Consider the following 22,948-nt stretch of genomic DNA (forward strand, 5'->3'; position numbering starts at 1 on the left):
CACTACCACCACCAGAAATAGGGCCAGGCAACAACAAAATAGACTCTAAAACCAAAAATAGCCAAGCAACAATGCTACATCATAAATAAAAAGCAATCAAAATCATAACATTCAAATACAAATGGAATAGGCTAGCCATTTTTCTTTTTAAAATAATATCTCAACAAAAGGTTATAGTTGACTTTGCTTGCCAAAAGGTTTCAGAAATTCAGTGGTAGTACTATAAAAGTGGTAGTGGTAAATTCTACCATGGCCATGGTCAAAGACTAGATGTAACCCTTTCAGGTTTAATTCCCTTCTTTATTACTATTCCAACTATCTCCAAAGGAGCTCAAGGTATCTTCTCACAACCTAATGATAATGTTATGTTATTAATAGAAACATTGATAGCTTTTAATAGTATGCTGCTTTGCTGATCCCTCCCTGCCCTCTCCCCCCCCCCCCATTCCTAATGGATTTGTTTTAAATGGTTTTTCTATGGAAAATTTAATTGAATTATAATGATAGCTTTTTGTATGTTTGCATTTTTTTACTCTATTTGTTTCAACATTTTTAAGCCACTGTGATTCCCAGTATTGGGGGAAAGTTGGGATATAAATGAAATAATAAATAACAACTACAAAAAGGTTGACTAGTCAATCATCCCAGGGTACCAAGTGATGGTTTACAGCCGAGTAATTTAAATTTGATCTTAAATTAGTCACAGTAAGCAGAGCAGAGGCACAGCACAGCTGCATTGGTTTCCAAATGCCAGACATCTCCCAAGTAAGAACTGTTGAGATTTCTAAAATGGTATCTTTTTAGGCTTACATTAAAATCGGGTTAGATGTCATGTTCTCTGAACCAAAGTGCTGTTACTTTTGTGGCATCTGCACTCAACTTTGATTAAAATTTAAAGGGGAAAAAAACCTCCATGTTGTTGAAATACACCAATATGCATGTGCTGTGTACAACTAGACAGAAGCAGCCAAATAGGAAGTCTTTTAAAACAAAACTCCCCAAAACAATTCTGACTTCTGACTACAACAACCCTTCTTTTTTCTTTTGGTCTATAGTCTTGGAAGTTGCGGTGCTTAGTACAGAAGGACAGGTGCAAGACTTGAAATTTCCTCAGGGCAATGCAGGAGGCAATTCAATTCAGCTCTCTTCAAGCACTGTGAAACAAAACAGCAGAAATGGTACGTCTTTTGCAGACAATTTATTTTCAGCCCTAGCAACTAAACTCTTACAGTTTGGTGTGTGAATACACCCTCAGCAACATTAAAAATAGCTCATTCGTGGCTTTCATTTGTACATAAACTGTTTGGCTGGCTTTTTTGCTTGGAATCGATTCTCCTGCGCTACAGTTTTATATTACAGTTGGGGAGATGAGAATGAGAGATGCTATTGAACATATGTTGTGTTCTTTCAAGTCAGTATAACAGGAGCTTTCTTTTCACAGGCTTAGCAAAGCTGGTTTTCATCATTTACAAAAGCTTGGGCCGGTTCCTCAGTACGGAAAATGCAACCATAAAACTAGGAGGCGAGTTTGCTGGCAGGAACAGTACTATTGCTGTGAATTCTGATGTCATTGCAGCTTCCATCAACAAGGAGTCCAGTCGTGTCTATTTGACTGATCCTGTTCTTTTTACACTGGCACACATTGATGTGAGTTATGATAATGAATTAATGGGAAGGTCATAAAATCAGAAAGAGCAAAGAAAGGGTTGGGAGAAGAATCTTTCAATTTGAATTTTGTATGTCAGACTAGGTCAGAGACACAGGTTTATTTAAGCCTACGAACATAAAATTAAATGAGCCTGGTTCAGTGATTATTAGAACTTAAGTGTATTCTTAATGAAAGCTAATTCAGTAATCAACATGAAAATGTAAATGGCTCCAATTTGTTCCTAAGTGAAGATTAACTCTTACCTTAGCAGCAGGGCAGAAAACATAAGCTCTTACAATTTTGTCTGCTTAATGTAGCAAAATTTAATGGCACTTAGAGCATTTTGTTCTAATTCCATATTGTCTTCCAGAGCCTATTTACATGTATTCAAATATGTTTTAGTCAAAACAGGAGGTGTTTTCTTTGAACCAGCTTGATATATCAGTTTGTCTTTCTTTAGCTGATTCCCAGGGACTTGCTTGTTTGGGTCAATGTGCTTCTTATTGTCCAGATTGAGACTTCCCCTTCACCTAATGCAAGGGTTCGGAAAAGTTTTCAGTTCAATTTAATTTGGTTTAAGAAGCCACCTTGCCTCTTATACTTCTTTAAACCTGATCTAAATTGAGAACGGGAAAGAGAATGCATCACTAAATCCTCAATTATTCTAGAACGCCTTTGGATGAAGGGGAAAAAAACCTTTATGTTCTTACTGGTGACAAAAGAATGGCCGCCACTGAACAGTATATGTAATGAACTGAAAGTGGAAAGCTGAAATTGAATAAAATTAAATCTGTAGTTCTATGAACTGCTTTAGTGTATTTTATTTTGTGAAGTCCACTATTAAACTAGATGTGCTATATAGGTTTTCAGTAGATTGATGAAAAATTCCTATTGCTGTCCTGGGTCTTTCTAAGTGCCAGTGTGTAAAGACTTAACCATCCTTTGATTAGTCCTTTAAAACGTCAGACCTCAATATGTGCAGAATTTAAATTATATTTCATTAATATTAAACCATAGCATTTCTGTGCATGTAATTTTAAATTTTCCTTTATTGTTCTATCTCACAGCCCAACAATTATTTCAATGCCAATTGTTCCTTTTGGAATTACTCAGAACGGACTATGATGGGATATTGGTCAACTCAAGGCTGCAAGCTGATTGATACAAATAAAACACATACCACATGTGCATGTAGCCATCTAACCAATTTTGCAATCCTCATGGCCCATAGGGGAATTGTGGTAAGTAATGTTGGCTTTTATGAGTAATGAAATAATATTGTTCGAGACCCCATTAAAGTTCTGTGTTGTATCTAGACATCCAGTAGTTATTGCAGAATATTTCTGGACAACTGGTATTCCATCACTTTTGTTTTCTGTAGATTCAGATATAAAATGGGCGGAGGAAAATAATGTATATGCTTAGCCTATTATAGTTAATGTTGAACTTTTCATTAAGGGAACTCCCTCTCTCTAGCTTTATCCAAGCATTCTATTAATTCATTCTTCACCTGGGGGTATGTGTGTGAGAGAGATGAGAACGAGCACATCTTCTCACCTCCGTCATTGTTTTTATACTATTGTCCATATACTAGTGAACATCTCCACAGAAATCCTTTTGTCTTTAGTGCAGACTCCCTGCTGAGTGTAAAACTACAGAAAATCTAGAGTCCTTCACTTCATGGAAAACCAGAGATTTTTAAAATTTATTTTATTACCCCCCCCCCCCAAAAAAAAAATACAAAATAGTTCCAATGAAAAACATCACCCTCAGATATACAGAGTGTGCTGATGACTGCAGCAAGTTAAGGCCAGAGCTAAGTAGCTTGAATTCACACTTCCCTTTTTCATGCTAATTGAACAGAGAAGCTCAAATAGGACTAAAATATGCACTGAAGTATTCCCTTCAGTGCTGATATTTAGACCGACCTAATCTGGGTTTTCCTATTCTTGCTTTCTCCATAACATCTCGTAGGAGTTTATCACATTACTTACCTCCCGCTCTGCTCCCGTCACCCCAGAGTCATCAATCTGCGACAGGAGCCTCCTGGTGGGATCACGGATGGCGCTATTAAAGGGGAATGCTTCCGCTTTTGTCATGGAAGTGTTCTTGTAATTGTTTAAAAAGAGGCCCTTTTTTAATAATGATTTAATCCATTATTTAAAAAGGGCCCTTTTTAAAACAATTACGAGAACGCTTCCATGACGAAAAGGGAAGCGTTCCCCTTTAATAGCGCCATCCGTGATCCCACCAGGTGGCTTCCATCACAGATCGATGACGCTGAGGTGACAGGAGCAGAGCGGGAAGTAAGTAATGTGATAAACACCAAAGAATTTTATAGCTGTCTAGCTGGTTCAGGTTAAATTATTTTTTTCTGCACTCCTACCATATTCCTAATCAGGCTGGATAAAACGATGGAAATCTAACCTTCTAATGCATGCTTTTAGCAGAAATGTAGATTCTACTCCACATTACTGATGGTAAACTGAGCCAGTTAATGGTAATTATTGGTAGTGAATACATCATTACATCATTGTACATATCATTATATCACATTTGAGACTATCATACAGTTGGACTATGTACGAGTTTTAAAACTAATGTACACTGTAAGCTGGACGAACACAATACAAATAAGCCTGAGGGCAGGGAACCGTCTAATTAAAAGATTGTATGTACAGCGCTGTGTAAATTTACAGCGCTTTATAAATAAAGGTTAATAATAATAATAATAATAATAATAATAATAATTGACCATACTAATAACTCTTTGTTTTCCTACTGATAAAAACAGATTTGCATGACCCTGTGGATATATATGTAATAATTAGTGTTTATTGACTTTGCCTTCAATTCATGCAATGACATACAACAAACAGAATTTATTTCATCTATGAATCCATGTAAAAGTACCAAGAACTATAGGCATTTAATGAAATTTACCCTTATATTGACTATATTCCTCTCCTTTGGACTCACATGCCAACCATAAAATAAAATAGTAGTTTCTGAATACTAGCTGTGAACATGATATTTGAGCTTCTGTTGATCAGTGATGATGCTAATTTTCTTCACTCTTGATCATTTCCAGTACAAAAATGGAATGCATGGTTTACTCCTCACTGTCATCACCTGGGTGGGGATTGTCATTTCCCTTGTCTGCCTGGCAATTTGCATCTTCACTTTCTGTTTCTTCCGTGGCCTTCAAAGTGATCGAAACACGATTCACAAGAACCTTTGCATCAACCTCCTCATTGCGGAATTTATTTTCCTAATAGGCATTGATAAAACAGAATATACGGTAAGTCCTCTGCACTTAACACATCTTTGGATTTTTCTGTGACCCGTGAACATACTTGTCAGTCTTTTCCACTGCAATCCTTCTCTCCATCCACTTTTGTCCATTAAGAAGTAAAAGTAGTTGTGGAAAGGAAAGTTAAAAAGAAAATGTGGCAGGTTGGAGAGAAGCAGAAGTTACTTCCATTTTTCATTTGTGGGGGGCAGAATACAGGATTGGAAATTCTGTCTTCAAATCAGAACTAGTTGTTCTGCAGAAAATACATTATTTCATCTGTACATAATATCAAGAATGATTAAGAACAGGAAACAGCAATCCTTATTCTTCATGAAACATAAATTTATATAACATAGATGCTACAACTCATTCATGGAAGAATAATTGTTATTTTTAAGGTAAAAACTCTGGTGCATATTATGCTACAAGTGGCATGTGCTTTTATTAACACTCCAGTGAATAGTACAGGAAATACAGAACTAGTTGCATGGAACCCTTGCATTAATGAGTGACAGGGGTTTGATCCAGGGTCATGAAGGAAAAATTTCAAATGTTTTTTTTCCACTTATGAGAGTTTTATGCACAAAAATAGAAATTTTGTTGCATTTCATTGTATTTTCTATGCACAAAACAGTATTTTTGTGCTATTGGTGCTGTTGTCCAGAAAAAAAATGGGGGAATTCCATGGAAGTTTAAATTATGTTCATGGGGGTACCTGAATATATTCAGATCCACTTTTCTGCTGGGAAGGAGGAAATTATTAATATTTTTACAGCACTATGTATGTTGGGCTTGTGTGTGTGTGTGTGTGTGTGTTAATGAGCAATGGGTGGTGGAGGAGAAGTTACAGGAACAAGTATCTATCACTGTGACAATTCAAACTGACATACTGTACAGCTGCCTCCTGTGGTCATTGAGAAAGATCAATGACTGTAATCTTCAGATGCAATGCCTTAGTGATATAATAGAACTAAGGTATTAAATATGTCCTATTCAATGAAACCAAGGTAATAATTCAGTTTGTTTCAGAGATACCTCGGTACATTTTGCTGTTGTTCTGTAGATGCATCCTGTGTCTACGGGGTCTACATCCTATGTCTACAAAGTTGTAACATAATAATACAGAAATATAAAATATTCTTACTGGGGCAGGGCAGGCTTTGGAATTCTTTCCTTTCTGTGTCTTCACTTCTCATTTCAGATTAGTGTTTTCCTACTTCTCAAGACATGAGACAAAATCCATGGTTTTCTAAAATAAGCAGCCCTCAGAATTGAGTCAGTTGGTAGGATTTCATTCAACACTTCACCTACAGAGGAGAGAATGTAACTGGGCTATTGATATGACAGCAGATCTCCTAAAGTAGGAAAGCAACGATATTTGATATTAAAGGAAATAGAATATTCTGACAGTGACATAAGAATTTTCAACAGAAGGTATAAATAATACATCTAGTAGCAGTGTCTCTTTATCTTTCTGTACCAAATCATCTGCAGTATAAGCCTTAGAGCACAGTGTTAACATTTCCGTACCAAAATTAATGGAGTGGTTTCCACTCTGTTACATTGCATTGAAGAATGCTAATAGGCACATATTTTCCATATCTCAACTCACTGAGTGCAGCAGAGGAGAGGGAGCAGTTGTTAGAAATATAATCCAGGTTCTGCAGTTCTGACTATAAAGTTTTAGTTTTGAACAAGATTTTGTTTTGTTTTGGAGGTTTCGACTATGCATGTGTTGTCAATACAATCTAAACTGTTACTGTTAGATCTACAGTAAATTATTTTATACTTTGCAGACATCAGAATAATGGGATGGTTGTAGGTGTTGTAGTTTGCATTTTATTGTTTCTGTTTCTTTGCAGATTGCATGTCCAATATTTGCAGGCCTCTTACACTTTTTCTTCCTGGCAGCCTTTGCCTGGATGTGCCTAGAAGGGGTGCAGCTCTATCTCATGTTAGTAGAAGTATTTGAAAGTGAATATTCTAGGAAGAAGTACTACTATGTTGCTGGTTACCTCTTCCCTGCCACTGTGGTTGGTGTCTCGGCAGCTATTGACTATACCAGCTATGGAGCAAAAAACGCGTAAGTAATTGTTAGAGACCTTGAGTCTTTCAATTGATTCTTTTTTTAAAAAGTACGTTAGCTGTCAAAGATGCACTTGACAGACTCAAATAGCACCTGAAAGCTTTATTGTTAAGAGAATGGCAGGGCTGTGCGTAAATCCTAATCAGGATTTGTGTAATTTTCTGTGTGGCAAATCCTAAATTATGGAATTTCTTTTTGACACAAAACCTTGGAATAAACTGGAGAAAAAATAAATAAAAGATTGGGACAGCAGTGGACATTAAGTAAAATAATAATAAAATCAGTCATTTAAGTTAAAATATATGACTGGCTTAACCTCACCCAAACCCCTTGGTTTTCATAAATCATTGTTTCATTAAGTAACTTTATTCAGCTGCTCTTCTTTATAGCTCTCTTCCTGGAGTAATGTAATTTGGTATTTCAGACTATATACTTTGATAATATACTTTGATAATATTTTATCAAGAATTAACAAGATTAAAATTAGCCACTGCCTTTTATTTAGAAAATAAATATGTTTAGAAAGTGTCAGAAAGTAGACATACTATTTCTGAGGGTTTATGTTGCTGGAGGCATGTAACGTACCTTCCAATAGTGCTTACTTGTCCTTTGATGAAATTAGTTACAGTATGGGGAGATACTGTTAAAGAAAGCTACTTGATTTTGCTGTTGATGAAAGACAAATAAAACCAGCAGGGAGCCGTGGTATATGAGGGAGAAATTGTCAAGTGCGGGGACTCCTGATAAGCTGACACTTAATTTAGATTAATATTTATTTATTTATTTATTTATTTATTTATTTATTTATTTATTTATTTTTCTAAGCACTGCATCTTCATTTTGCAGGCTTAAGTAATTTTATTGATAATATGTTCTTCTGCTGAAAAATGTGGTGTGTACATTGTAATCCCACACCCACTTACACGGGAGTAAGACCCGTGGAGCTCCTTGGGGCTTAATTCTGGGAATAGGGTTGCATTGTTTATCATTTTTTTCCACTGGATGTATCAGTGGGATGGGCAACAGCAGATTCGGAAAGTTAAAGAGAAAATGGTGTGTGTGTGTGAATAGGACCCAGAACAATTCTCTGCCAGGGGCTCATTAAGTTACTTAATGAAACAATGATTTATGAAAACCAAGGGGTTTGGGTGAGGTTAAGCCAGTCATATATTTTAACTTAAATGAAGCTTAAGACTTAGCTTAGAAGAACATTCTGGATTTTAACAAATTCTGGGATTTTGCCTGCATTAAGTGGCTTCTCATGGTAGCTCTGTCCACCCAGCAAGCACTCTATTATGTTCATTAGCTTGTTTGTTGCTGTTGTTGTGTGCCTTCAAGTTGTTTCCGACTTATGGTGACCCTAAGGTGAACCTATCATGGGGTTTTCTTGGCAAGATTTGTTTAGAGGAGGTTTGCCAGTGCCTTCCCCCTGAGACTGAGAGTTCAGTCTAACACTTAAACCACTATGCCACACTAGCTCTCATCAAAGGACATTTTTGTCATGCTCATCAACAAGCGAGTTACCCCTAAACTAATGTATGTTGCACTTGCTGAGCCAATATCATTTCCTTTCTGAAATTTGTTGGAGGGAAGGAGGGAGAGATACTGAGGAAGGGAAAAGGATATATGCATGTTTTTATGTTATACAGTGGTTCTGTCACTTTTGCAGCTTTGACATTCACGAATTTGATTATTTGATTATTTGCGAGTGTCATGCCATGTGCGTGCACACTCCCCCTACTCCTCCCTCCTGAGACAAGGGATGGAAGGCGGGGAGGCGCATGCAGGGGCTGCTCTGATCCCTGAGGCATGGAACGGGAGGCAGGGGACTCAAGGTTATTTGTGTTTTTTCCACTTTTGCGGGGGTCTTCCATCCCTAACTCTCATGAAAGTGGAGGGCCAATTGTACATTGGGTTAGATGTTTGAAAAATTGTGACACCACTTCAGGCCCATTTTGGGGCGGGGAGAGATAGGTGTCTGTTACAGGGTGTTCAGCTGCTAGAAAAGAACTGGACATATCTACACTGTTTCTCCCACTCACTGACAACACAGAAATGGTCTTGAGAGGCAGCTGTACTATAGAGATGTAACTATGCCTCTGTACCCTATGTCTTTCAACGAAGAGTTTCAGTCTAGGTTTCTGTTTAAAATATAGGGAGATAAATCATCCAATGTGAAGAGGCCCCCAGAGACATTTTCTTTGTTCCAGAGGATTGTCCCAATGCTGATGTAGTGTTTTTTTTTCTTTTTCCTAACAGTTGCTGGCTGAAGGTTGACAACTATTTTATTTGGAGCTTTATTGGGCCTGTTACCTTCATTATTCTGGTAAGAATGTCATCACTTTTATCTCTGCTTCTTCCTCCCCTTTGCCATTTATTCCTATGGCTTTCACCAAAATACTTTGAAAGATATTTGCCATTAAAAATCTCTCGTACAAATAAATGAATTACTAATGAATTCTGATCTCAGAGCAATGATCTCCTTTGAAATTAATGAGGGCCGAGGGATGTGTACGTGACATAACCTATGTACACATCTGACCACATGTCCCTTCACACTAGGATAGTTCTGTGACTGGTCATACATGAAGTGTGTTTATTAGCGATAACTCACACAGAACCCTGTTCACTGAAGAGATAATGCTTTACAGATTTGTATATTTTCTTCGCATTATTGAGCTTAAAATATGTTTTCACTTTTGATTATTTCCTGTTTACATTCATTAGTTTCAACTTGTTTGTTCTGCTGTTTAAAATTTGTTGTTCGTCAGAGTTGCTCAGGCTGCATCCACACTGCAAAAGTAATCTAATTTGACACCACTTTAACTGCTACAGTCCAATGCTGTGGAATTCTGGGAACTGTGGTTTTATGAGACATTTAGCCTTTTCTTTCAGAGAGCTCTGGTGCCACTGTAAACTACAAATCCCAGAATTATACCTTATAGCCATGGCAGTTAAAGCGATGTCAAACAATGTGCATGCAGCTTCATAATGTCTTATATATGGCCTCTGTTTGGGACCTGATACCTTTAGCTTTGACTTGTCAAACTTTGGACATGTGCCTTCACAAAGTAGAAATGCCATCATGAAAACTTCCATAATTTATTTCAAATCTTTTTATTTTAAGAATCTATTCTACATGGTTGTACCAAAGTCAATTGATTTTATTGGATGTGTTGATGCAAAATTTTTTTTTTTTTTTTTGCACAAAAAGGATTAATCTAGAAGTAGTCATACTTCTATAAACTTGATCCTATAAACCATTGGATGCAATAAGTCTTAGTCAAGGCAGGTAATGTCAGATTAATCCTAGCCTGCAGATTAATTTGTTCAATTGCCATTCTTGATCCTCCAGGGAAATGGTTTTCAGGTTTGTGAGTAAAACCATGAGATAATGACCAGACAGCATTCATTGTTCAAAACCATTACAGTGAGTTCCTTTGGTCCAGAATAGCAAAAACAGAACTCTACTCATGGCTTCCCTCTTTAATCCCATTACTACGAATTGTTAAGGATTTCCCCCCTTTCCTCATGTTTGGAGTGCCTACAAGAAGCATGCTCTATAGAGCAAACAGATTATTCTCTTTTACAAGCATATAAAGATCTGCTCTGAAAAGTCTTCCTTTTGTGTCCTCAAGTGTCATTACTGATGTAAAAGTGAATGAAGAAAACTTGAGAGTGCAAACCTCTTTGGAATGTTTTGCACATAATGCCAACATGTAAGGTAGAGGTGTGTACAGCAGTTGAGGAGAGGAAACGCCTTCAGCTCTTCCTTCAACCTGGCTAGAAGAAGGATTTCCCTAGTGCATAGATTGTCTTTTGCAGGGTTTTGGGTTATTGTTAAAAGTTGTAGTGTGTGTGTGTGTGTGTGTGTGTGTGTGTGTGTGTATATATATATATATATATATGGTGAGATAAACAAGCCAACTTCATAGCTTGGTTTAGAATTCAGGGCTTTGTTTGGGCCATTTCAATCTGGCCCAATCACTAATTCATGGTTTAGCAAAAGATATGAATCAACCTTCAAACCACCACAGTGTTTACCCGTGATGGTGTACCTGTTGCACATGTGCCGACGGTGGCACGCCAAGTCATTTTTGTGGGCATGCGGGCCTTCCTGGCACTTTTGCAGGGAACCCCACTTCCCTGTGTGTGCATGCTGGGCTCTGGAAGAGGCTGGGAGAGAGAGAGAGGAGGAGGAGCCTGGAAAAAGAGAGGAAGGAAAACAGAGAAGGAGAAGAGGGAGTGAGGCAGTATTGCAAGGCGGGAAGCTATTTTATTGCCCTCAGCATCTTTTGTCTCCTCCTCCTCCTCCTCTCTTCTCCTCTCCCTTTACCCCCCCCCTTTTTTTTTTCTCCTTGGGAAGCTGCAGAGGTTGCAATTGTTGTCATTGTATTAGCTGCATGTTTGTGACTTTGAAGAACTCTCTTGGCACCCAAGGTTTTTGAGAAGGGGGGTGGCCAGTGTCTCCCTTTGAGCTGAGAGAGTGTGACCTGCCCAGGGAAACCAAGTGGGTTCCTATAGCCACGTGGGGAATTCAAACTCTCAGGTTCCATTTTTTCTCTCTGGGAAGCTGTGGAGCTTGCAGTTGTTGTCATTGTGTTTGCTGCCTGTTTGTGACTTTGCAGGACTCACTTGGCATCCAAGGTTTGTTGGGAGGGGGATGGCTAGTGTTTCCCTTTGAGGCTGAGAGAGTATGACTTGCCCAACAAACCTTGGGTTCCTTTGGCCACGTGTGGATTCAAACTCTGAGCTCCCTTTTTTTTTTCTCCTTGGGAAGCTGCAGAGGTTGCAGTTGCTGTTGTTGTGTTTCCTGCCTGTTTGTGACTTTGCAGGCCTTTCTTGGCACCCAAGGTTTGTTGGAAGATGGGTGGCCAGTGCCTCCCTTTGAGGTTGAAAGAGAGTGACTTGCCCAAGGAAATCCAGTGGGCTTTTATGGACACATTGGGATTCAACTCCCAGGCTCCCCCCTTCCTCTTCATCTTTCCCTTGGAGGCAGGGACCCTGTTATTGGTGGTGGGGATTTGTGGAGCACAAGGTTTGCTCAAAGGGGGGTTGGTAGTGTCTCCCTTTGAGGCTGAGAAAGTGTGACTAGTCCAAGGAAACCCAGTAGGGCTTTATGGACATGTGGGGATTCAAACTCCCAAGCTCCCCCTCCCTCTTCATCTCTCCCTCTGAGGCAGGGAGCCTGCTAGTAGTAGTAGTAGTTGTCGTTGTTGTCACTGTTGTGTGCCTTCAAGTCGTTTCTGACAATGGCAACTCTAAGGTGAACCTATCAGGTTCCTTGGCAAGGTTTTTTCATGGAAGGTTTGCCATGATCTTTCCTGAGGTTGAGAGAGTGTGACTTGTCCAAGGACACCCAGTGGGTTTCCATGGATGAGCAGGGATTCAAACCCTGGTCTCCAGTCACACAGTCAAACCACTGCACCATGTTGGCTCTCTGTATTACATTTGTTATTGTTGTTGTATGCCTTCTGTGCTTTTAAAATGCTTGTTGTGTACCTGCAAGTCATTTCCAATTTATATCTATATGTATATATATCTGTCTGTGGATGGGTGTGCATATGTGTGTGTGTGAGAGAGAGAGGGAGAGGCTTATATATATAAATAGATATGTGGGTGTATATGTGTGTGGGATACACACACACACACATATATGGGTGTGTGTGTGTGTGTGTGTGTGTGTGTGTATGGGGGCAGACCAAGGGGGAGCTGTAAAGGGTTGTTGTTATGTAGTTGTGTGCCTTCAAGTCCTTTCTGACCTCTGTGGCAACCCTATAGTGAGGTTTTCTTGGCCAATTTCTTTAGAGGAGGTTTGCCCTTACCTTGAGGCTGAGAGAGTGTGACCCAGTGGGTTTCCATGACCAGGCTGGGATGAGAACTCTAATCTACAAAGTTGCCAATGCTCAAATCACTATGCTAGCTCCTTTTTATCATCATCTATTCTACATTGTAGACATAATCTAGTTCAACGCCAATTTTTAAGTGCAGTAGTTCCACCCTATGGCATCCTGGGATTTGTAGTTTTATTTCAGCCTTCTCTGCAAAAGAGTGCTGATGCCTCACAGAACTACCAATACCAGGATTCTGTAGGATGGAGCCATGGCAGTTAAAGTGGTCTCAAACTACATTATATCTACAGTGAAGATGCAGCCTATATTAAAGTCACTGAATCAATGGAATCCTACATGTTCATTCACTGTTCAGCAGTTGATTGAATATGTCTTCCTTAGTTGGGAATAACCAAAAGAAATTTATTTATTTGTATTTTATTTATTTTATTTGGTTTATATGTGGCTTTTCTGTCAAGGAGGCTGTCCAAAAAGTCCTCCATTTTGAGCAGGATTGTGGATGTTTCTCACTTACTGCGACCCAAGGGTTTTCTTGACAAGGTTTTGTCAGAGGTTTTCTTCTTCTTTTTGCTATGGCCATCCTCTGAGGCTGAGAGCATGTGTCTTGCATCTACTTTTGTGTGCTTTCAAGTCTTTTCCAACTTGGGGCAACTCTAATTTTCTTCAGAGGAGGTTTGCTGAAGGCTGAGAGAGTGTGACGTGTGTGCGGTGCCTTCAGGTTGCTTCCAACTTATGGCGACCCTAAAGAGAAAACATTATGGGGTTTTCCTGGCAAGTTTCATCAGAGGAGGATTTGTTATTCTAGCCTGAGGCTGAGAGAGTGTACCTTGGGTTTTTCCCTGGAAGTCACACCCCCAGAAGGCAGATGTCCCTGGCACCCAGTGCCACCCAGTGAAGGAATGCGTCTGAGTTTGGGCACTCAGTCTCGAAAAGGTTTGCCATCACTGGTTTAGGTGATACTGTAAATAACCATCCTACACTGACTTTTAAGTCAGGTTTTAAAGTCTGTATGACAGCTTGGTATGTTTCAAAAGAAAGACTAAACTTATCCAGTTTCACTGCTTCTTTCCATCAAGGTATTCATTTTATTAGGGAAAGGATGTTGTGTATGTGTGTATCAGCCACAGAAGCTTCGATTCCTACAAAATAGCAAATAGTACCATTCAAAATGCAGGTTATCAGTAACTGAAGTGTTCCCTTCCATTGTGCCACTTCACAATTTCACGACTACATTCCTACTCCTCAATTACAACTTTAGACTGGAAATAAATTGTCTGAAAATATATTAATGCCAAATACATTTCATTATTACCCCTTTTCTTCTTCTTTCCCCCATTATTTACTATGAGCATTCCTTTATTTGGTTTATCCTGTCCCTCTCCCCTGTTTCTCAGTAATATTCCAGTTTGTGTGGGCCTTGGGCATTGCTGTAGATATTGGTGTTCCCTCATAACCAGGTCAGAGTGAAACTCGGGGGTAAGGGACATTTAATCATATTGACCATGTACTGTTAGAGTCTACTATTATTTACTGGCCATGACATTATTATCCTCCTGCAAATCATTTAGGCTGAGAAGTGAAAGGCCTTTGGGAGCAGTATTCCCAACTTCAAAAAATATGAAACAGCAGGTAGCAATCACCACACAGTTCCTGGGAGTAATTCTTCTCTGGCAATTGCTTTGCCCTCTAATCGTCCCAACCAAAAGAAAGGAAATGTAATGATTCAAGAACAGTTTAATGTGAACAGTGCAACTACAGAAGAGCCATGGCACACACGTTAATGTGTGTACATTATTGGCATCACTTTTCAGATTATATTCCTTGTAATCTGGTGATCATTGTATTACTTCTGCAAGAGTGTTGCTCCGGCTGTTGGTGTTTATTTTAACACAAACATTGTGCTATAATATTCATCGTATAGTTGGGTGTGACTTCCACACAAAAAATCTAGCAAATAAGAGTGGCAATTTTGTTTTGTTGTGTCTTTTGCTGCACTCTTCTAACCAGTATGGAAAGTTTCAAAATGTGTGAGCTATGAGTTAATAGTCAGCTTTCAAAACTACATGATATACGGTGGCATATTTTTTCCCTGATGGTTGTATTGGGATGGGACGCTTCTGGAGGGATGGATCACTTGTTTCTTCTTCCCTCACCAAAGACAACAAGCATGAAGGAATCCCTCTTTGCCCATCATAGAAATGCATTCCCTACTCTGTCAGCTACAAGGAAGCTAGTAAAACCGTGTTTTACAAGACTATTCTAATGGCTATAGTGCAGGCAAACAACTAACCCAGATTGTACTCTTGCATGCACTTAGCTATGAATAAACCCCTTTGAAGTAAATAGGATTTACTTTTGAATAGCTACACATAGGTTTGTACTTTTTTATAGTCTATAATCTAACAGAAAATTAGATACTCATTATCATGTTGGCTATTTTAAGGACAGGATTGTAACAAAAACATATTTTTATTCATTATGTTCTTTGCTATTAGAAGCTGTCCTTATCATTCATTTCCATCACTTGGAAATTTTGTAAATGCAGGAATAGAAGGTTTTCAAGAAAAATACATTTAAAAAGATGTGTCTGTTTTGTAATTGATGATCTTCTTTCCATTGTGGTAGCTTGTATTTAATTGGTAATAGAGCATGATTTGGTTGCTCTTTAGAGATTTTTGATACACAAGTGGATAGTACTCTCCTTTCTATATTTTAATAAATTAGGCACATTAATTAACAAATTTGCTTTTTAATGGGCCTTAAACTTATTGACCTTATACTTCTTTGTTTATTATACTAAATAAATAAATAAATATTTTTAAAAAAAAAAAACTATAGTTTTTGAGGGGGTTGCAATTATGATAAATTTAAATATGCCCTTGATGTAAGATTTGTCTGTGTAAATTGGGCCGTCTTCCCAAAGATCTTACAATTCCTAGACTGTTTAGAAGAAAAATTGGGTGGGTTCTGTGGAGAAGAGTAGTTAACGTCTTTCATATTCCATGCCTGTGGGGCACCAGGGTTATTATATCTATGGGAAAAAAGTGTGTATAAGTAATGAGTGCAGAAAACCATTAGTATGCCTGAAATGATATAATGAAAGCTTGGATCATGACACATCAGGAGTTGTTCTTATCATTTGGACAGCTCCATCTGCATCTTTAATAATTAATTCAGTTCAGTGAGAGTTCATCTTGCACACTTATTTAGAAGCCTTCTTCAGATAACATGTCTCTGGCTGCCAGTCCCAGGGAGGAATGGGCTTCTGCATGGCTAAGAGCAAAGATCTGGAGATACAAGAGCAATTTTCGAGCTGCATTTGCCAGGTAACAAAAGCTCCAGGGAGGACAAACAGGGTCAGAACATGTGCAGTTCAGCTAGGTTACTTCAGAGTGGTGTTTCTCCTCTTCTGTCTTATCATATCCATGTCAGCACTTCAGGCTGTGTGGAATGAATTTTAAGCTGGTAGGCTCAGGTGAATGTGATTCAATTGAGCAGTTTCATGTCTATAAAACAAACAATACATTCATGTAAACTCTGGTTTAAAAAAAAGGCCACATTTTAACTTTTGCTTTGCCCCTGTGCATTGTTGAAGTTGGTATCACTGTTGTTCTTGTTGGGCCTTTGTGAGAGATTGTCACGAACCTTAGAAAATACTACTAACCTGAAAGTTCTGGAGGTGGTTCCATTCATAAATAATGAAATATACTAGCTGCCACTCTAAAGAAATCGTATTAGTTCTGCTGAATGACATTGTCCATCCCAGCCTATCTGTATGCATATAGTGCCATAGTGAAAAGGGTGTGCAGGTCTCAATATGAGACACATTCAGAAGAATGAGTTACCATGAGAATATTATAAAGGAAATTTATCTGGATAATATTATGATGATAGAATAGCAAAAGTCTTTGTTTGAGGCAGTTTGAAACCATTGGTTGAAGAAGGTACATTCAGTGGCTTTCAGCACATACAATTAAGCTTATCGCACAGGACCTGGAATGGGCCTGTAGCGTTACAAAAGGGGGCGTGATGGGCACGGGAGGCGGATTAGAATGCTGTTTACTGCACAGGAGAATGCTGCCGCTGGAAGTTCCCATCATGTTCCAGATGCATCCCAGAGGGGATGATTTACAGGAATGGTTTAGAAGCATTCCTGAAAATAGCCCTCTCTGGGACGTGTCCGGAATGCGATGGAAACTTCTGGCGGTGGCGGTGGCATTCTCCTGTGTAGTAAACAGCATTCTATGCCACCTCCCATTCCTATAACGCCTCCTTTTGTAATGCGACAGGCCCATTCCAAGGGCCTGTGTGATAAAGCCCAATACTTTAAATTGCTAGCAATGATCTATTGAAAATGATCCTGTTTTGAGAAATTAAGCCTTTAACCTGTCATTACATACACATATGCAAACACACAAACTACGGATGTGTGTACCGTGTTACCCCCAAAATAAGACACTGTCTTATATTTATTTTCCTCAAGAAAACACACTATGGCTCATTTTCAGGGGATGTCTTATTTTAGGAAGTGGCACATGAGAAGGGCTGCCCATCTTCTTTACCACTCCGCACAGTATTCTGCATAACCATACCTATCACCATGTCTTATTTTCGGGGTACGGCTTATATTGCGCAAATGCTTAGAAATCCTGCTACTGCTTATTTTATGGGTATATCATATTTTCGGGGAAACAGGGTAATTAGCTAAATAATGATAAAAATCAGTAGAGGGAAATAAAATAATTCCTTCATATGTTCCTTTCCTCCATTAAAATTGATGTGAAAACTGTTTGTTCTAAGCATATTAATTTTCATTTGATTCCCTTGCTTTTTCTGCTTTCCATATTATGTATTCAAATCGCAAGTTGTGCAAGTTCTTGGCCATTCAGCACGAAGTTAGTATGCTTAAGGCCATTGAAAACAATAAGTGTTCATATACTACATATATCTCCATCTGTCTGTCTGTTTATTTTGAGAGCAAATCCCCACTCCAGTACCCCTAACTGGAAATTAAATGATGTTGTAAAGGGGTTGTATCTTTTCAGGTTCTTTCTCTACCATGGTGCTGCTGGTGTACATTTGTAGAGGTTAAATAATCTTGTAACAGCATATGCAAAGTAAGGTTTCTGACTGTTGCTTTTAGATAGCAAATTATAATCTTTGTTCCCTGATGCTTTCGATTATATCATATTTTACAGAGATGTGGAAGACAGTGCTCATATATCCTGTTGTCATAGTTACAAGTACTCTCTTATATTTTTAAATAGACTTTCACTTTCATCTACCATATTCAGAAGCTATACCATCTTTAACTTGCTTACTTATTTTCTCTTACTTACATATGCTTATGTATTTTTTTTTCTTTTTTAATGTGTTGGTGATGAGTCCTGAAAGGCTCCATATAAAAGGAAATGCATAGTTTTGTTTGTAGATTCCAGGATGTGCTGATTTTGTGTGTGTGTGTGATACTTTTGTCCTTACTTTTGTCTTTAATTCCATGAGCTATCTCATGGCATTAGTAACACAATATTGGTTATGAAGTCTTAGATCATAGCTGTGGGTAATGTTTGCAGTCTGAAAATTTTGTTTTATTTATTTTTAGTTTATAAAACAATGCTTTCCATTCCCAGTATCTGACAGCATATGGTTCAAATGAAGTTGCTCAAATAGTATACAACTCTTGGATTAGAAAGCAGCAAATTAAATTAAAAATTTGATTTTCAGATTCTGTGGGCCCAGTAAACCAATCTTATCCTTGTGAACTGTAGTCAGGTTCTCAAGCTCACCTTGCCTGCAAACTGGAAAATAAAACAAAGCCAATAGCAACAAGAAATAATATAATAACAAAACCATTATTGCAAAATTCCAGACACTCTTGCACTATCTCTAATCATAAAATTGTACACTGGTTAACTACAGGAAAAGAGATTCCATCTCAACATTAGGCAGAAGTTCCTGACAGTAAGAGTTGATTGACAGTAGAACACACTTCCTTCAAGTGTGGTAGAGTCTCCTTGGGAGCTTTTTAAACAGGCTAGATGGCCATCTGTTGGGACTGCTTTGATTGTGTATTCCTGCATGGCAGGGGGTTGAACTGGATGGACCTTGTGATCTCTTCTCACTCTGATTCTATGAAAGGAAGCTCCCCTTTCTTTCTTTTTTGTATTATTTTATACATTGCAAGGGAGTTTTGGAAAAAAGGAGCTGAGTATGAAAAGGAGAAACCTCATCTCCCCAGTGCAGTGCATAGCCTTGATTAAACTCTGGTTTAGGGACAGCTGCTTACTGTATAGCTGCTGTAACTAAGTAAGACTAACAAGGAAGTACCATGAGCTGAATGGTAAAGAGCAGGGGTAGGCAACCTTTTTGAGCCGGGGGCCGGGTTGCTGTCCCTCAGACAACTGGGGGGCCGAAGCCAAAAATAAATAATTAAATAAAATTTGTTTTTAATGAATAAATAAATAAACTGGGACAAAATTTTCAAATGGAGGACACTTTTTTAAAAATTGGAGGACACACAAAAAATTGCTGATTTTTTTAAAAAAAGTTAATATAAATGCATGTTTCGGAGGCTTCTATAGACAATTGCCCCCCTTGCCCGCTGCTTGCCCCCCCCTTGCCTGCCTCCTCCTGATAGGCCAAAGGCCCCACACACTCACGTGAGAGGCCAAAGGCTCCGGCTGCAATCGGCGGCAGGACCGGGCTGGGGCCGGTCCCAAGGCCTTGCCGGGCCGCATCCGGCCCGCGGGCCACAGGTTGCCTACCCCTGGTAAAGAGTGAAGCAATGGAACAGGGAATGGTTAAACTGTAGTTGTTACCTTTGGTAGAAGTAAATATAGCCTCCTATGGTGATTCCTAGCTTTGAGAATATCTTTGAGAAGAATATGACTCAAGTAAGAGTCTTTGTAGTCTTTTAAGATCTTATGGTATACTTTTCCTTCCACCTCAAACAATCAGTAGATTGATACAGTGTGCCTCGCATCATACACGGCTTTCAGCATATGCTGAAACCTGCATGCCAAAAGACACAATGGCGCATGCGCCCATGGCACAGTGTGGGCACAAGGAGGCCCATTGTTTTCAGTGGGGCTCCACCATACACGGGGGGGGGGGTCCGGAATGGATCCCTGGGCAAGGGAAGGGTGCACTGTATAATGCAAATAAAGCCATTACTTGCACCATGACTTGCAAAGAAGTGGAAAATAATTTTTTGTCCAATGTTAATTCTAGCAGAGGCAACAGCAGATTGAACCTGTTTACTGTTAACGTACAGATTTCTCCCCAAGTTTTAACTATAGTGTTTTAACTGTAAACAGTGTCAGCCAAAATCATACCAAAATGGTTTCTCTATGTTGGTCATCCTAATTGAAATGCTATATAATATCAGAAGATCGTAAAGCCCTGCCAGCATACCTACAGTGGATCCCAAGGAAATGGGAGGCCCTCAAGAACAGGAGCAGCAGCAATGGCTCTACTCCTCCCCAAAACAGTGTGCTTGCCATATGTGAAGCCTCTTTCTTTTTCTGCTCCTTCAACTGTATTTCTGGCAAGTTACCCTGGCAAAAAGTGATTTAGCACAGCTTGAGTTGCTTCTGTATTGTAGTACAGAGGAAGAGGCAACTAAGCAAATCTCATTGACAGCAATAGCAGGGGAAACATCACTCCTATGTTTGCTCAAGGAAGTACTGGATTTCCCCTTGCTCAAAATTCGAGAAGGTCCAACCACAAGTGGAATGAGGGGTTACGCAAGTGCAATTTGCCAATTTATTGTATGTTTACTATGATTAATGACTCTGTATGCATGATAATAACAGCAACAACATAATAAAAGATGTAAATCTGTGTATTCAAAGCAAGCTAATTTTCCATAGTATACATCACTCTCAGTTCTCACTCTTTTCTGCAGTGATTTATTTTAAATACTGAATTGTGTTCAGTTCAGAATTTGCTTATTTCATCACACATTCATATTGGGATCTTCATTTCTCATTAACTGTAGTAGATCTGATATCTCCTGATATACTTTTAAATGGATTTTAACAGTATTGATTGTTTCATGATATTTTAACTTTAATATGTTTCAGTTATACAAATTTTTAACTGTCCATTTTAATTTTTGTAAGCTACCTTGAGTATCTAGACTGGGAAAAGGGAAAATATAAATCCATGTTGTTGTTTTTGTTGTTATTGGTTGTTAGTTAAAGCTCCAATTGTAAGGGTTAAGGGTTATTTCATGAATTAGACAAAGTCATAATGTTTACTGTAAAAAAAAAACCAAACTCTGATCAGTCATAAATCCTGGAGGAGTTTTCCTGCACAAGAACTGTTTTTGTTGTGTTCTGACATACTGTAACATTTTTAGGTGGGCAGAAAACATCTTAGCTGTACATCTAAAAAGCATTATTCACAGTGGCTGGAAGAGTATAAACATATAAAACCATGGTAAGGGAGGGCACAGAAACATATTTAACAATCAAATGTATATAGTATGAATAAACCCAAATGCCAGGAAGCATGAAAAAAATAGTAGATGTGTACTGAATGAGACTGGCTGGATGTTGACAATAGTTTAATCTTTATTGGCAGGCTTGTCACCAGCTGACAGAATAGTTCAGAAAATTATCACTGCTTTCTCCTACTTTTTTTTTTGTTTAGTCTAGAGCATCATAATTAATCAACCTGTTACTAGAAGTGGTTTAATTTCACTGGTATCTGTTTTGACAGCTGAATCTTATCTTCCTGGTGATCACACTGTGCAAAATGGTGAAGCACTCAAACACTTTGAAACCAGACTCTAGCAGGTTGGAAAACATTAAGTAAGTGCTTTGTATTCAAATCCAAGAACTGTGATTATTTTTCTGATTGTTCTAGTGGTTGAAAGCTCTTCTCCATTAGAAACACGTGGCTTTGTCTCCCAGCAACCACAGATATCAATTAAAAGCAAACAGCACCAGTCCTGCTTTCGTCACATTTGTTGCTATAATGTCACAGCTGAGGGTCAAAATTAACTTCTGCTAGGAATGACAGTCAAGAAATCGCTTTTGTGCCTTCATGGAAATTCCACAGCACTGCAATAATTTCATTTGCATTTAAAATGTAGCTCCAAATGATGCTCCTCTTTGCATGGCTGATGTTGTTCTGCTGAGTTTGTTTTGCTAAATTATTCTTGGCAGTTAGAAATTCTTAGCAGCTTCCCCGCTCATAATTCTTTCCCCTAAGAGAATTTAGTCTTATTACAATGGTTATCTTGAAGATTATCTGTTTCATGCTAATTTAAGAAATACTTATTTTTATGCTGGTATTATACATAGGTCACAGTGTTCTCTTTCTAGAAAATAGTCCAAGAGCTTAATTAATTAATAAAAATGTCACAGTGGTGGATCATGTAAAAAGCCAGACGTGACCAACATAAGGACATGTCTTCTTACTTTAAACCATGCTTCCTTTGCATGGATAAAGATAGGAACAGATGTCTAGTGTTTTGGGGTGGTTTGGATAAAGCTCTTTGGCCTTACATTACCTACCTCTACTTTAGCTCATTCTGTATAGTATTACTCCAAACTAAATTGTTATGCTGAATTAGATGTAGGGGTACAGCTATTTGTTATCATAACCTTTCCTGCTCCTCTGAGATCATTGGAGCATTCAAGTAAAATGTGGTTAGGACTGGGTCTTAAATTGTCATTGAACACAGAATATGGCAAGGGCAGATTTACAAAAAAGCTAACAGTACAAACTAGATGTTGCTTAGATAGGTCACAGTATCAGCTTCATTGCATGTTGCATGTCAGAGAGAGAGCTAATCTTTAGCATCTCTCTCTTTTCTTCCTTTTCTTCCTCTTTCTATCTTCTCATCCACACCAGTAATTACCGTGTTTGTGATGGCTACTATAATACGGACTTACCTGGGTAAGACAGAACCCTATATTAACAAATTTAAAGCATGACTAAAACAAAATCTTTGCAAATTTGGACAAATTTAATGGATTGTCCCTGATTTTAATTAAAAACTTTGGAGATATCTAATTTTCTAAACTATTTCCAACGATTATATGCCTTTTATTATT

At 38.4% G+C, this 22,948-nt stretch overlaps 1 protein-coding gene across 19 annotated transcripts in view; it reads left to right on the forward strand.

The window, feature by feature from the left end:
* ADGRL2 (adhesion G protein-coupled receptor L2) overlaps window positions 1–22,948 on the forward strand; it is a 709,985-nt gene that overhangs the window by 669,874 nt on the left and 17,163 nt on the right. For 13 of the 19 annotated variants that reach the window (XM_089515518.1, XM_089515516.1, XM_089515525.1 and 10 more), the window contains 8 exons: window positions 1,056–1,178; window positions 1,442–1,647; window positions 2,716–2,889; window positions 4,740–4,949; window positions 6,806–7,026; window positions 9,289–9,355; window positions 21,606–21,697; window positions 22,746–22,790. In XM_089515518.1, the coding sequence (XP_089371644.1) occupies window positions 1,056–1,178; window positions 1,442–1,647; window positions 2,716–2,889; window positions 4,740–4,949; window positions 6,806–7,026; window positions 9,289–9,355; window positions 21,606–21,697; window positions 22,746–22,790 (1,138 nt within the window). The remainder of the gene's footprint in view (window positions 1–1,055; window positions 1,179–1,441; window positions 1,648–2,715; window positions 2,890–4,739; window positions 4,950–6,805; window positions 7,027–9,288; window positions 9,356–21,605; window positions 21,698–22,745; window positions 22,791–22,948) is intronic. The other 6 variants (XM_089515523.1, XM_089515528.1, XM_089515524.1 and 3 more) reach the window with 1 other exon arrangement.

Source organism: Sceloporus occidentalis, unplaced genomic scaffold, assembly GCF_023333645.1.
Source record: "Sceloporus occidentalis isolate IW3139 unplaced genomic scaffold, rSceOcc1.0.p SCAF_3, whole genome shotgun sequence".
NCBI lineage: Eukaryota > Metazoa > Chordata > Lepidosauria > Squamata > Phrynosomatidae > Sceloporus > Sceloporus occidentalis.